Source organism: Schistocerca piceifrons, chromosome 2 (genome assembly GCF_021461385.2).
Source record: "Schistocerca piceifrons isolate TAMUIC-IGC-003096 chromosome 2, iqSchPice1.1, whole genome shotgun sequence".
Lineage (NCBI taxonomy): Eukaryota > Metazoa > Arthropoda > Insecta > Orthoptera > Acrididae > Schistocerca > Schistocerca piceifrons.
Genome location: NC_060139.1, coordinates 264,340,656 through 264,357,506, shown reverse-complemented (window position 1 = coordinate 264,357,506; position 16,851 = coordinate 264,340,656). Strand labels below are relative to the sequence as shown.

The 16,851-nt window shown below is 42.9% G+C and overlaps 1 protein-coding gene across 1 annotated transcript in view; it reads left to right on the top strand.

Moving 5' to 3' along the window:
* The window catches only part of LOC124777422 (fl(2)d-associated complex component), a 541,124-nt gene that overhangs the window by 490,258 nt on the left and 34,015 nt on the right, over positions 1–16,851 (top strand). The window contains exons 3-4 of the mRNA XM_047252820.1: positions 3,259–3,661; positions 8,048–8,241. Of these exons, the coding sequence (XP_047108776.1) occupies positions 3,259–3,661; positions 8,048–8,241 (597 nt within the window). The remainder of the gene's footprint in view (positions 1–3,258; positions 3,662–8,047; positions 8,242–16,851) is intronic.

Sequence of the window (16,851 nt, the reverse complement as noted above, 5' to 3'; positions counted from 1 at the left end):
ACGGCCCCCTCTTCAGCTAAGTAAACATTTTGTCGCAGAATAATCTGAGTAGCACCGTGGTGTAGTTGTTATGATACTAAACAGTTGCATGGAGGGACGTGAGCTAAAAGCCCACCTGGACTGTACAGTTTTAATTTCTATTTTCGGTTCGAGTACATTCTAGAAGTAACCACAAATGTCAAGAATCATTGTACAGGAATGTTCTGTAGCTGTATATATGCTGTATGTGTTCTGGCCGGAGGCAGTTCGCTCCGCGCTCTTGTATGTGCTAGTGCTGAATAAACCTTCGTTCAGTGAAGTTAGTGTTTGTCATTCATCTAATTACACCCTCGTCTGTAAGTGGAGTTATTTGTAGATAACTCTCACCAACATCTGTCTGTTAACACTTCGCCGACGGTTACACCAATTTTATTAACAGAGTTAAATAATTTCAAAGCGTAATGTGGAAAAATAGTCTTTAATTAGCAATAGGTCTGGAACTACGTGTGGTGTTAGAGACCTCTACAAACCTGTAATACCATTTTACCATTATCCTTAATTAGACGTTTTGTGCTCACGCATAACAATATGTCGCCAGGCAAGTGTTTCACCTGATTATATTATACGACTTCAGTAACAACTAAACTCTGCGAACCACTATGGAATGCTTGGTATAGGGTGCTTCCCAATGTGCACATATCAAGGTTTCTTCCTATGGAACACGGGAAGAAAGACTGCTTGAAAACCTTTGTGCGACGCAGAGTAGTCTGATTTCGATCTCTTTGTCTCAACAGAATTGATTCGTAGGGGGCTGTTTAATATACCTGCATTCATCACTTTCTAAGTATACTTCCGCACGATAAATGTCGTTTATCTGCAAGTGACTGCTAGTTCCGACTTTTGGGCATTATCGTTCGTCATAGTGCTCAGAGCCATTTGAGCCATTATCGTTCATCTCTCTCGTAAGTCTCGAAATCACCGATAATTTAACAGTGCAACGCAGTGTTCATCCATCCACTTCCCAGAAGAAGTGCTCAACAAGAAATTAGAAATATCATTTCGAAATCTTCTGGAAGAATGATGCGGTACCAATGCCACAGGACCATTAACATCATCACCCGCCATTGAAAACTAGGTCGCTAACACACTCCTGTGAGGTGGCGGCAGACTCACGTTACGGTTCTACTCACGTTATGATGCGACTGAACTCGTATTGAAGAGGACGATGTTTCAAATCGCCGTCTGGCAACCCGGTTTTTGTTTTCCAGTGACTTCCCGAAGTCACATTGCCGGGGTGTTCCTCTGAAGGGGCACCGCCCATTGAAAACTTACTTTTCGATTTTTAATACCCATTGTGGTAAGAAAACTGAACTGAAAGAACTTCTGTTAAGTATCTAACGCGTTTAAAATAGCTTCTAGTGGGGTAGGCTGAAGGGAATGATAAACATCTGCATTCACGTCCAGTCCAATTTCCTTCCATTCTGCCTTAGAAATTAGAATGAGCTATCAAATCTCGGCGAAGTTATTAACAGTTTAAATCGTGAACAGAAAGAATTTTAACTGTTAAGTGCTGGAAGGTCGCTTGGAGGATACTAGCGGTTTGCTTCAGCATCAGTGAGAGGAGATTCGCCTGTGTCACAAATAATCTTTATTTCGTAAGACGTGATCAACTAGACAAAACACGTGAACAGCTAAAACAAGATCACAAACAATGAATGATTACCAAAACGTTACAAGGCAAAGTATGGTCCCCCCAACACAATGGCTCTTCGCGATAGTTAGTTTCTCATCCAATCCGAGAGGGTAGAAGCTCATTAGATCTTAAAATTCCAACCGTCGCAAGGCTTACAACTTTGCATCCCTCTGTCTCTTTCACCACTGGTCGTCTTCGTCGTCCCTAAAACTGCTCTCGGTCGCAGGTAGAGCGGGGGAGGGGGGGGGGATAGCCGGTGTAAGTGAAACACTCCAATCATTGGCTGCGCAAGGCTACGTATTTTTCAGTCCCTTTTCCGTCCTGCATTTTTATCTCATGTCCAGATCTGGCTCTCTCTGTTGAGTGATTGGGAGAACTTTTCGTTGGAGTTTAAACACGCCAGTGGTTCTGTCATCTCCCTCACGCAAGCACCACTCCGTCACGTGTGAAGTAACACACTCTTTCAAGTGATGGGGAGGAACCTACGTTAAAGATTGCTATCTTCCTCACACAAGGTATGCCTCTGTTGTACTCAAAGTAACGTGTTCTTCCGAGCTGGAACAGGTTTTGTTAATAGTCAAGAAATCCAAATTAACTCCTCACCCGTCCTGGATATTCCCTTCCCCTATCACGATGATTGGTTATGTCCAACTAGGGACCCAATCTCCCAACTACTGTCGCACATAGAATAAGGAATGAGGGAACTTAAATGAAATAAATTTCTTAATTTGATCGGTCTTCCTTCCAGCAGGCCATAGACCAGTTTTTTCAAGGTAGCTTTAGCACGTCAAACTCTAAACGGCGTCACCAACATGACAGACTGTGGACAAATTTCATCAATATTTAAATGACAGGCACCAATAGTCGCCATTTTTCTCACCCACTTCTTCACTATTCCGAGTTTGTGCTTTGTCTTCGTCATCGGGGTGGGGGACATGTTAAACTATAATTTTCATCCCTTTTTTACTAATCCTAGTAGTGGAAGGAATATTCATGGGCAGCATTTAAATTACCCCAGATTAATGGATTAAATTCCAAACCGCTCCGCAGTTTCCTGGAGTGAGCTCATGTGACAGTTGTGACAAGTTGGTGATGATTTTTCTGTCAGATGGGATCATTAAGCTCAACAGTCCCCTTATTGTTATTGTTATTGTTATTGTTATTGTTATTGTAGAGGAAGAAGTTTTGTGCCAAATCGCATATCACCCTCTCGTTCACCATTACATGACACTATACACGCACCCATTACTGACTATACTGAAGGAGTAATCCCTAAGACACAACTTTCACAGAGTGCAAGGAAATAGGCCACTGTGCACTGGCAAAGAAAAACTTTTCCCTTTTTGGAGCTCAGTCTACCTCTTGGGGCCTCCCAGCCAACAATAACGTACCAATCTTTCCTTTAACATCATGGAGTAAAATCCGGAAAGTCTGCGTCTTTCAAAATGTTGGACGCCATAGTTAACTGCACGTGGTGTGTTCTGGTACGTGTGCAGAAGGAGATGAGCATCAGGAAACTGAGACCGATCGCCTCTGGCTCTTGATCGGCTTTTGATAGTAAGTGTCATTTCGCTTGTGTTGGACAGTGCGTGATCTGCGTGAACGCCAAGGCGACGATGCAGACGTCGCCATGTGGGCACCGGGTGGTGTGCCGCAAGTGCTTCGTCAAGACCATCCAGATGGCGGTCTCGCAGCGCCTGCTGCCGCTGCGCTGCGTCATCTGCAGGGCCAAGATCCTGCGCCTCAAGCAGAGCGGCGGTGGTGGCGGGGGCGGCTCCGGCTCGCTGCACCACCACCACCATCACCACCACCACCCGCACCACCCCCAGCAGCAGCCGCAGCACCAGCAGCAGCAGCACCCCGCGGCCTACGGCGCCGGCCTGCCTTGGGGCGTCATGCCCAGCTCCGCGTCGCAGTACTCGGTCGGCAGCTCCGTGCCCAACTCCGAGTCGCTCTACTCCATGACATCGGGCTCGTCTTCCCTCTCAGGTCAGTGGCCGCCCTACCCTCTCCCGTACTCTTCTGACTGCTTCTGCAGCGCCCCAGTGAGGCGAAAAATTATGTAGTGCCAGTCCACAGTCCAATTAAATTCTCTGGCTGGTGGCAAGTTTGCGAAACACGAAGTTCATAACAATATGGAACTAAATTAACGACCCATAAATGATGTAGGCCACACAGTTGCGATTTGGTTGGAATAATGTTTATTAAGAAAGCAAACTAATAGCGAAAGTGGTCGTATTTAGAATTACTATTACACTCGAGCGCATATCCATTTGACACAGTTCGATCATTCACAATCTCAATACGAAACACAAGTCCAATACTCCACCTCGATATTTACACGAAAAGTTAGAGTTCACACCAGGTGCGCGGCTGCTCACCGCTGAGAGACTAGGTCCCGCGATACCACACAACGCGAAATTTTCTATGTCGTTTCATTTCATAGCTGCCTAAAGATCGACAGTCCGCTTTCGCGTCTCCACCAGGACTGCACCCTTTGGCACCTAGGTCGGAACTGTCCACTTCTGTGTCTCCAGCCGAACTACCCATTTTGGTGTCTCGGCGAGAACTCCCCTCTGTCCATCTCCCCCATCTCCGACCGCGTTTCCCGCGCACCGAACATCTTAGCTCAACTGACAAGCGCATTTCCCTTTCCTGAAGCCGCCCATCTGATTGGCTACACCTTTTCTTACATTATTTTACATTTTAACGTATTTAAATGATCAAAGTTTGACCACGTTCACGTTCTAAATAAAGTAACAATAACATCCATTACATAATAAACATTAAATTCTTTTACATAAAAGCAATACAATTTCCTTCTTAGCTTTGAATGCCACGGCCAGTAGCAAGGCTTTCTGATAGGTAAATAAAGAACAAAAGTAACTATAACCCACTAAACTTTACAACAAATATTCCATAACCTAATGATCCAATAAGGTGGCATACTGTCATCGTTCAATGTGTTTTGTGTGGAGGAAATGATGATCTGATGCTTAACTGCAAATACTGATAATTTAAATTTACTATATCTTTTAAACAAATGAAGTTACAGAGCTGATATTTACAACATTTGTCATTTTAATGATGCACTTCTATATGAAATGTCGATCATTAAGATCGATCAAAGTGTTCATATTTTAGCACTCAGGTCTTCGTTACAAAACTTGTTAATTTCACTTTGACAGTTAATCCTAAACTATTATAGATATGGTCAATATTCAAGCTTTATTGGGATCACCATGAAATTTTATAAAGGATGGTATATTAAAATTACTGTGGTTTCATTCCCTGCACTACTACAGAATTAAATAGTTTGCATAAATGTTTGCCTTTATGGCCGACCTTAGGTGCGCCATATTTAACACTGCTACATCTCCTTGGCCACAAAAGCCTTCTACTGGGTTTCCCTATGACGTAGGTTCTCGTCTGTCTCACTCGCACACTACAGCGCTTAGGCCTCTACAGACAGTAGACGCCTGTGAGTTTCCCCATCTCGTAGTGAATCTGCGTCCTTTGTGACATCCAGTCCTGGACGATAGGGTTCGTTTCACAATTCTCGAAGGCTGACTCTTTCGGCCATATACTTAAATGACAGCGAAATGCTCGTTAACTCACAAGGGTATAAACCGAGTGCAGTTCACAGGACACGAGTGGCGTGTATATAGACGATTGTATCCAGGTCGTATGCATTCTTTCAAGAGGGTAGTGAGAATATTAGTGATTTGTTGTGGATTACAAGAATGGCGAGAGAGAAGGGGACTCACCGAAATCAAGCACTCCTATGGTGAGAGACAAGAAGAATTACCGAAATCAATCACTTAAAAGGCTTTGATGTGAGCTAGAACGTCGACTTCGCTCCAGACCCTAGCGTTCAACTGCAGTACCTTCTCTTGTTTCGGTTTTTGAGGAAGGAACGAGTACCTTTCCTCGACACATATTCAAATATCTCACAGAAAGTGTCCCAGAACAATTCAATACGCCTTAAAGGCGAGGGTTGGTCATAACCAGCATGATTGTCCACTAATAGGTGTCCAGATACTTCTGACCAGATAGTGTCTATTATTCTTGTAATAGCTATGTATACAGATATCATATGAGACAGTTAGTCGACTTGCGTGATTTAACACATACAAATTTACTCGAACACTGAAGTATTTAATGAATCATTTTATTTCACGTAATTCTGCTATAATGCATTCAGGAAAATCCTGACCACTTATCCGATCTGAGGTGTTGGTGTAGCCAAGTCAGCCGAACGGGTGAAGACACACTCAAACGAGAATTCCTAGTGCAGTATCATGAAACTAATAAGGAAACTGACATCGCCACGATCCCAGAAACAGTACAAGCAACTATCTGTCAAATATATATTTTTTCATTCAAGAGAGAAGCAAAATCCAATAATACGTGCTACCAATACCAAGTAAAATAATAATTATGTAGAACCCAGTAGAGATAACAAATTTATATGAAAATCTATGATATTGATTAAAAGGTTTCCTCACATATTTTCTCATTGTTTATCCGCTTTGCCCTTCTCGTTTATTGTGCTGAATGTAAGGTTACCGATACATCATCATCATCATCAGAATCATCATCAGCCATATATGGATGAACACCTCCTCTATTTCTAACTTTTACCATTCAAAATTGGTAACACAAACACAGTAAAATTAACCGTTTAAGATTTACTGGAATTTTCGTTCTGAAAATTCCATTTATTTTATACAAAGGATGCGAGACACTTTTACCCTAGTCATCAAATCGTTAGACAAGTTCAGTATTAAGTTGCTGCAATTTTCTTTTTATATGTAAGTTTATTTTACTGTAGTTTTGTGTAACAGATTTTCTAGTCTGCTATCAATTTCTCTCAAAGTAGTTCATCTGTTCATTGTTAAAGTTTACCTGCAGTAGAAGCAGACAATTGAACGTCTTCAGCAAAACGAAAGTAATACAGGTATATCCATTATCACGTAATCCGTCTTCATTTTCCCAGGTTACGGATCTGAATCTTACTGAGCTCAATTTCAGTGATACGGAATCTTCTTCACTCTCTTCTTTCTGTTCAGAATGTCGTATGACTAATGTAAGCTGTAGAACTGTAGTTCTAGTATCTTCAATATATTAACATAGCTCAAATCAATATTTTTTTAAATTAAGGGCTGTCAGTACAGACTGTTTTCAGATTCAGTCAAAAACTTTCTCTGAGAATCCCAGACGATGTGGTAATTAATGCTCATTGCTCCAGTCTGTTATTTCTAAAACCAGATTTTTTCTTTGCCTGATTAAAATTTAAAGTCTGTTCTTTGTTCTTGATGATACTTGTAGTGAATACCTTGTACATTACATAGAGGAGGATGATAACTCTATAGATTTCATGTCTTGTCTTTGTTGCTTTAATGTAAAGTAGCCTGATTACAGCAATGTTTCGCTTTTGGGTAACTGTCCTCCTCCATAGATATTTTGTAAGTAATAGATTTTCGATTTTATTTAAACAAAAATGAAACAAACATCTCTTGAGGATCAAGGCAGCTAATCGACGAAGAAGGCAGGTATGACGTGACATCTACTACGACGTCATTCGAAACGGAGCACCATGTTAGTTTGGACATGTAGGGGAGAGAAGGAAATCGACCATCTCCTTTCAAAGGCACCATTCGATCAATTGCCTTAGGAGTTATACCAAAACTTAAAGAAACTGTATTTGTCGGCCAATAATAGCTCTTCTGTTTGATAAAAGCGAGGCCTCTTAGTAGAGAACCAATTTAATATATTTAGTCTTCGAGTACCCTTTAGTAAATTTGTTGCAAATTCCCTTTGCAAAATATAAAATTCTTTGAAAAAATTCATTAATACATTTTGTAAAAATTAAGTCACTCAACTGTGCTATATGGTTTTGTAGTTAATTTTATGGAGAACAATGTTCTGCTCACAAAATTGCTGCTCATTATAGCTTTATATATGTCATACATCTTTTAAATACTTCTGTTGAGTGTCCTTGTTGGAAAGGCTACACCGTTTAAGTACCGTACATTCAGTCTCACTTATTGAAGATAAGCTTTATGTAGCTAACTAGTTGATTAGGGCAATTAATCACAACCAATTGACTATTTTTTCTGTTTATGGTAGTCGGAGGTAATGACTGGATCTTCAGCAAAAGATGCAAAAAGCATGTAAAAATTGAGAGGAATTCTTTGGTAATCTAAATAGGATTTCCAGCCTGAAGATTCTGCTCTATCTGAAACGAAAGTTTGCTGTGTTCACTACCAGTCTTGCCTTAGAGAGTGAGAAATGGAATTTTAACGCAGAAACCACTTAGAAACGGAGCATTGTTAATAGTAGATGCTGTACATATGGTGTGTTTTTCGGCAGGTGTGTCTTCCGTGAGTTCTGCGACGACGAGTAGTGCAGGCAGCAGCGGCAGTGGCGGCGGAGGCCTGGGGAAGGCCGGCAAGGCGGGAGCGGCGGGGGCGGCGGTGGCAGTTGCGGCGGCGGCGCGCGTGGGGCTCGGCTTCCCGCGACAACCCACCGGATCTTTGCGGCGCTCGCAGGCGCACTCCATGAAGGTCAGTAACAGCAAGTCCATCCACCGTATTTACGCTGTAGTACAGCTTCTCTTCAGTACGTACGATGATAAGGTCAGAGTGGCTAGCCCTGTGTGGTAGAGTGTCTGGCCAGTGCATCTCCTGCATGTACAAAGTGTAGGTAACTTTGGCCGGTCCACCCCCTGTATGTACGATGATAGATGAGACGGATAAACCTCTGCTCCTCACACCCAATTGTCACAGATATCGATAAATTGTTTTCGCAATTTCGACAAAGGAATTCGCAATAATGTAAGTCAAGTGTCTTCTTCATCTGCATAAAACTCATTGTATTCCTGTTGGCGATTAATTTGGGTATAATGTCCCGTTTCCCTTTTTTTTAAAGTTTGATGTAATTTTTTGTCTGTACCGTTAACGTCCCATGAACCATGGACCTTGCCGTTGGTGGGGAGGCTTGCGTGCCTCAGCGATACAGATGGCCGTACCGTGGGTGCAACCTCAACGGAGGGGTATCTGTTGAGAGGCCAGACAGACGTCTGGTTCCTGAAGAGGGGCAGCACCCTTTTCAGTAGTTGCAGGGGGCAACAGTCTGGATGACTGACTGACCTGGCCTTGCAACATTAACCAAAAAGACCTTGCTGTGCTGCTGGTACTGCGAACGGCTGAAAGCAAGGGGAAACTACGGCCGTAATTTTTCCCGAGGGCATGCAGCTCTACTGTATGGATAAATGATGATGGCGTCCTCTTGGGTAAAATATTACGGAGGTAAAATAGTCCCCCATTCGGATCTCCGGGCGGGGACTACTCAAGAGGACGTCATTATTAGCAAAAAGAAAACTGGCGTTCTACGGATCGGAGCGTGGAATGTCAGATGCCTTAATCGGGCAGGTAGGTTAGAAAATTTAAAAGGGGAAATGGATAGGTTACAGTTAGATATAGTGGGAATTAGTAAAGTTCGGTGGCAGGAGGAACAAGACTTTTGGTCAGGTGAATACAGGGTAATAAATACAGAATCAAATAGGGGTAATGCAGGAGTAGGCTTAATAATGAATAAAAAGATACGAGTGCCGGTAAGCTACTACAAACAGCATAGTGAACGCATTATTGTGGCCAAGATAGACACGAAGCCCATGCCTACTACAGTAGTACAAATTTATATGCCAACTAGCTCTGCAGATGATGAAGAAATTGAAGAAATCTATGATGAGATAGAAGAAATTATTCAGGTAGTGAAGGGAGACGAAAATTTAATAGTCATGGGTGACTGGAATTCGAGAGTAGGAAAAGGGAGAGAAGGGAACATAGTAGGTGAATATGAATTGGGGCTAAGAAATGAAAGAGGAAGTCGCCTGGTAGAGTTTTGCACAGAGCATAACTTAATCATAGCTAGCACTTGGTTTAAGAATCATCAAAGAAGGTTGTATACATGGAAGAATCCTGGAGATACTAGAAAGTATCAGACAGATTATATAATGGTAAGACAGAGATTTAGGAACCAGGTTTTAAATTGTGAGACATTTCCAGGGGCAGATGTGGACTCTGACCACAATCTATTGGTTATGAACTGTAGATTAAAACTGAAGAAACTGCAAAAAGGTGGGAATTTAAGGATATGGGACCTGGATAAACTGAAAGAACCAGAGGTTGTACAGAGTTTCAGGGAGAGCATAAGGGAACAATTGACAGGAATGGCGGAAAGAAGTACAGTAGAAGAAGAATAGGTAGCTCTGGGGGATGAAATAGTGAAGGCAGCAGAGGAGCAAGTAGGTAAAAAGACGAGGGCTAGTAGAAGTCCTTGGGTAACAGAAGAAATAATGAATTTAATTGATGAAAGGAGAAAATATAAAAAAGCAGTAAATGAAGCGGGCAAAAAGGACTACAGACGTCTCAAAAATGAGATAGACAGGAAGTACAAAATGGCTAAGCAGAGATGGCTAGAGGACAAATGTAAGGATGTAGAGGCTTATCTCACTAGGGGTAAGATAGATACTGCCTACAGTAAAATTAAAGAGACCTTTGGAGAAAAGAGAACCAATTGTATGAATATCAAGAGCTCAGATGGAAACCCAGTTCTAAGCAAAGAAGGGAAAGCAAGAAGGTGGAAGGAGTATATAGAGGGTCTATACAAGGGCAATGTACTTGGGGACAATATTATGGAAATGGAAGAGGATGTAGATGAAGATGAAATGGGATATACGATACTGCGTGAAGAGTTTGACAGAGCACTGAAAGACCAGAGTCGAAACAAGGCCCCGGGAGTAGATAACATTCCATTACAACTACTGACGGCTTTGGGAGAGCCAGTCCCGACAAAACTCTACCATCTGGTGAGCAAGATGTATGAGACAGGCGAAATACCCTCAGACTTCAAGAAGAATATAACAATTCCTATCCCAAAGAAAGCAGGTATTGACAGATGTGAAAATTACCGAACTATCAGTTTAATAAGTCACAGCTGCAAAATACTAACGCGAATTCTTTACAGACGAATGGAAAAACTGGTAGAAGCCGACCTCGGGGAAGATCAGTTTGGATTCCGTAGAAATGTTGGAACACGTGAGGCAATACTGACCTTACGACGTATCTTAGAAGAAAGATTAAAGAAAGGCAAACCTACGTTTCTAGCATTTGTAGACTTAGAGAAAGCTTTTGACAATTGACTGGAATACTCTCTTTCAAATTCTAAAGGTGGCAGGGGTAATATACAGGGAGCGAAAGGCTATTTACAATTTTTACAGAAACCAAATGGCAATTATAAGAGTTGAGGGGCATGAAAGGGAGGCAGTGGTTGGGAAGGGAGTGAGACAGCGTTGTAGCCTCTCCCCGATGTTATTCAATCTGTATATTGAGCAAGCAGTAAAGGAAACAAAAGAAAAATTCGGAGTAGGTATTAAAATCCATGGAGACGAAATAAAAACTTTGAGGTGACATTGTAATTCTATCAGAGACAGCAAAGGACTTGGAAGAGCAGTTGAACGGAATGGACAGTGTCTTGAAAGTTGGATATAAGATGAACATCAACAAAAGCAAAACGACGATAATGAAATGTGGTCAAATTAAGTCGGGTGACGCTGAGGGAATTAGATTAGGAAATTAGACACTTAAAGTAGTAAAAGAGTTTTGCTATTTGGGGAGCAAAATAACTGATCATGGTCGAAGTAGAGAAGATATAAAATGTAGACTGGCAATGGCAAGGAAAGCGTTTCTGAAGAAGAGAAATTTGTTAACATCGAGTATAGACTTAAGTGTCAGGAAGTCGTTTCTGAAAGTATTTGTATGGAGTGTAGCCATGTATGGAAGTGAAACATGGACGATAAATAGTTTGGACAAGAAGAGAATAGAAGCTTTCGAAATGTGGTGCTACAGAAGAATGCTGAAGATTAGATGGGTAGATCACACAACTAATGAGGAGGTATTGAATAGGATTGGGGAGAAGAGGAGTTTGTGACAGAACTTGACTAGAAGAAGGGATCGGTTGGTAGGACATGTTCTGAGGCATCAAGGGATCACCAGTTTAGTATTGGAGGGCAGCGTGGAGGGTAAAAATCGTAGAGGGAGACCAAGAGATGAATACACTAAGCAGATTCAGAAGGATGTGGGTTGCAGTAAGTACTGGGCGATGAAGAAGCTTGCACAGGATAGGGTAGCATGGAGAGCTGCATCAAACCAGTGTCAGGACTGAAGACCACAACAACAACAACCGTTAACTAGTTTTCAGGCCACTGGAGGCTCATCATCAGATGGAAGTGTGGTCATGGATGTAGGTGTGGTGTGGCAAATTCTTGTGGTTATGTACATTTTGCAGATCGTACACACATGCATACACAGTATTTAGTTGGCCTACCGTGAGTCAATGTGAAACCAGTGACTTGAAAACTAGCTAATGGTGCAGAATGAATCGTATCAAAAATTCAGAACAGTGACTGGTTATGCCCAAATAAATATCCAATTTAAATCGCAGTCGCCGTTCACCATCCACAATGGATACAGAAATAGTTTCCTGTTTTGGACGGTTCATACACATAAAAAAGATAGAGTCCTCCTAAACATAGCAGATGATTTTAATAAACCAGAAACTAAGTTTTGGACATCATCGTACAATTGTTTTTCTCAGTAATAAAAAGATACGTAAATACGGTAGACTAGAGGTAAAGAGGCCTAAGTCCATTTTCCGCTATTTGTAATTGCGATGCACTGCTTCGTTTTTGGAAGAAGGGCAGCAGTCCTGCTCCAGCCCATGACTAATTTATGCAGTGTTGAAAGGACGCTTGTCCATTAACCCTTCCGTGGTTGATGGGACACATATGTCCCACTAACGTAATATGAAGTTTCGAGCGTTGGAACTTCTATATCTCAGTATCTATCTAGTGCTAGCATATAGTGAGATGCTTTCAGAACTTGGAGAGAAATGCCAGGGACTATGCGGTTGATACCTAGAAGGCTGTGAGCGATCAAATGGGGCAGTGTGTATTTATAGTGTCTGTTAGGCTCATCGAGCTCGAGGCGCAGGCGTCGGCTCGTAGTGGCGTTGGGGCAACTGTGGTGAGACCTATGCCTACTTCGGTGGCCTTGGAATCACATGGAACCCCTGATGTCGCTGCGTCTTCCGGCAGTGAGCATCTTACCGGTCAGCCATCACTCCAGGGTGAATGGCGGACAGTGGTGGGCTCGCGCGTGCCTGGCCGAAAGGCGAAGGTGGGATCTGGCCGCGTGGCAGCTGCCTTACCCCTTTCCAACAGGTACGGGGTGCTTCCTAGTGGTGATGACATCGTTTCCGAGCCACCACAGGATGCCTCGCCTGTTGGGCCAGTGGCCGATTCTCCGGCAAGGTCCCGACAGTCACAGAGGGCGGGCCTATTAGTTATAGGGAGCTCCAACGTTAGGCGGGTTATGGAGCCCCTCAGGAAAATAGCGGGTAGGTCGGGGAAGAATGCCAGTGTGCACTCGGTGTGCTTGCCGGGGGGTCTCGTCCGTAATGTGGAGGAGGCCCTTCCGGCAGCTATTGAACGCACTGGGTGTGACCGGCTGCAGATAGTAGCACATGTCGGAACGAATGACGCCTGCCGCTTGGGTTCTGAGGCCATCCTTGGTTCCTTCCGGCGGCTGGCTGATTTGGTGAAGACAACCAGCATCGCACGCGGAGTGCAATCTGAGCTTAATATCTGCAGCATAGTGCCCAGAGTCGATCGCGGTCCTCTGGTTTGGAGCCGTGTGGAGGGTCTAAACCAGAGGCTCAGAAGACTCTGCGACTATAATGGTTGCAAATTCATCGACCTCCGTTATTGGGTGGAGAACTGTAGGGCCCCCCCTAGACAGGTCAGGCGTGCACTACACACCGGAAGCAGCTACTAGGGTAGCAGAGTACGTGTGGCGTGCACACGGGGGTTTTTTAGGTTAGAGGGACCCCTCCTTGGGCGAAACGATAAAATACCTGACGGCTTACCAGAGAGGACGTTATCATCGTTGATAAAGAACGTCCGTCCTCAGAGACCAAAAACAGGAAAAGTTAACGTAATATTGGTAAACTGCAGGAGTATCCAGGGCAAGGTTCCTGAATTAGTATCTCTTATTGAAGGAAATAGTGCGCATATAGTATTAGGAACGGAAAGTTGGTTAAAACCGGAAGTGAACAGTAACGAAATCCTAGACACAGAATGGAATATATACCGCAAGGATAGGATAAACGCCAATGGTGGAGGAGTATTTATAGCAGTAAAGAATTCAATAATATCCAGTGAAGTTATTAGCGAATGCGAATGTGAAATAATCTGGGTTAAGCTAAGTATCAAAGGTGGGTCAGATATGATAGTCGGATGCTTCTATAGACCACCTGCATCAGCAACCGTAGTAGTTGAGCGCCTCAGAGAGAACCTGCAGAACGTCGTGAAGAAGTTTCGTGATCATACTATTGTAATAGGGGGAGACTTCAATCTACCAGGTATAGAATGGGATAGTCACACAATCAGAACTGGAGCCAGGGACAGAGACTCTTGTGACATTATCCTGACTGCCTTGTCCGAGAATTACTTCGAGCAGATAGTTAGAGAACCAACTCGTGAAGCTAACGTTTTAGACCTCATAGCAACAAATAGACCGGAACTTTTCGACTCCGTGAATGTAGAAGAGGGTATCAGTGATCATAAGTCAGTGGTTGCATCAATGACTACAAGTGTAATAAGAAATGCCAAGAAAGGAAGGAAACTATATTTGCTTAACAAGAGTGATAGGGCACAAATCGCAGAATATCTGAGTGACCACCATCAAACGTTCATTTCTGAGGAAGAGGATGTGGAACAAAAATGGAAAAAATTCAGAAACATCGTCCAGTACGCCTTAGATAAGTTCGTACCGACTAAGGTCCAAAGCGAGGGGAAAGATCCACCGTGGTATAACAATCATGTACGAAAGGTACTACGGAAACAAAGAAAGCTTCATCATAGGTTTAAGAGTAGTCGAATCATAGCTGATAAGGAAAAGCTGAACGAAGCGAAAAAGAGCGTAAAGAGAGCAATGAGAGAAGCATTCAACGAATTCGAACATAAAACATTGGCAAACAATCTAAACAAGAACCCTAAAAAGTTTTGGTCATATGTAAAATCGGTAAGCGGATCTAAATCCCCTATTCAGTCACTCGTTGACCACGATGGCACCGAAACAGAGGACGACCGAAGAAAGGCAGAAATACTGAATTCAGTGTTCCGAAACTGTTTCACTGCGGAAAATCGTAACACGGTCCCTGACTTCAGCCGTCGCACGGACGCCAAAATGGAAAATATTGAAATAAACGATATCGGAATTGCAAAACAACTGCTATCACTTAGTAGCGGAAAAGCATCCGGACCAGACGAGATACCCTTAAGATTCTACAGTGATTATGCTAAAGAACTTGCCCCCTTGCTATCAGCAATTTATCGTAGATCGCTGGAAGAACGTAAAGTACCTAGCGACTGGAGGAAAGCGCAGGTCGTTCCCATTTTCAAGAAGGGTCATAAATCAGATGCGAATAATTATAGGCCTATTTCGCTTACGTCAATCTGTTGTAGAATAATGGAACATGTTTTGTGTTCTCGTATTATGACGTTCTTAGATAATACAAATCTCCTTCATCATAACCAACATGGATTCCGCAAACAGAGATCATGTGAAACTCAGCTCGCCCTATTTGCCCAAGAAATTCACAGTGCCGTAGACACTGGCGAGCAGATTGATGCCGTATTCCTGGACTTCAGGAAGGCATTTGATACGGTTCCGCACTTACGTTTAGTGAAAAAAATACGAGCTTACGGAATATCGGACCAGGTTTGTGATTGGATTCAGGATTTCCTAGAAGAAAGAACACAACATGTCATTCTTAACGGTTCAAAATCTGCAGATGTAGAGGTAATTTCGGGAGTACCGCAGGGAAGCGTGATAGGACCTTTATTGTTTACAATATACATAAATGACTTAGTTGACAACATCGGTAGCTCCGTGAGGCTATTTGCAGATGACACGGTTGTCTACAAGAAAGTAGCAACATCAGAAGACTCGTACGTACTCCAGGAGGACCTGCAGAGGATTAATGCATGGTGCGACAGCTGGCAGCTTTCCCTAAACGTAGATAAATGTAATATTATGCGCATACATAGGGGCAGAAATCCATTCCAGTACGATTATGCCATAGGTGGTAAATCATTGGAAGCGGTGACGACCGTAAAATACTTAGGAGTTACTATCCGGAGCGATCTGAAGTGGAATGATCACATAAAACAAATAGTGGGAAAAGCAGGCGCCAGGTTGAGATTCATAGGAAGAATTCTAAGAAAATGTGACTCATCGACGAAAGAAGTAGCTTACAAAACGCTTGTTCGTCCGATTCTTGAGTATTGCTCATCAGTATGGGACCCTTACCAGGTTGGATTAATAGAAGAGATAGACATGATCCAGCGAAAAGCAGCGCGATTCGTCATGGGGACATTTAGTCAGTGCGAGAGCGTTACGGAGATGCTGAACAAGCTCCAGTGGCGGACACTTCAAGAAAGGCGTTACGCAATACGGAGAGGTTTATTATCGAAATTACGAGAGAGCACATTCCGGGAAGAGATGGGCAACATATTACTACCGCCCACATATATCTCGCGTAATGATCACAACGAAAAGATCCGAGAAATTAGAGCAAATACGGAGACTTACAAGCAGTCGTTCTTCCCACGCACAATTCGTGAATGGAACAGGGAAGGGGGGATCAGATAGTGGTACAATAAGTACCCTCCGCCACACACCGTAAGGTGGCTCGCGGAGTATAGATGTAGATGTAGATGTAGAAATCACCATCTTCTCTATTCCAGTAACGTCTGAAGTAACTAATGGTGTGTTCTTACACATTATAGACATTATTTTGAAACGTTACAACACACATTAGTGCTTCTATTGACCTGAACGTAATATGTATGTAGTGCGACATATGTGCCCCACAAAACTTCATAGAGCGTAGAGAACAATGATGTGTGATATGTCAAAGCCAACTTCAAATGTTATGTTGAAAACTTGTGTATGACATTTCACGTTTTTCATTGTCAGGAGAATAGATGTGTTTTGGTAGTGATTTGTTATACTTTTTTCCATAATCTCCATCCTTACAAAATCATTTCA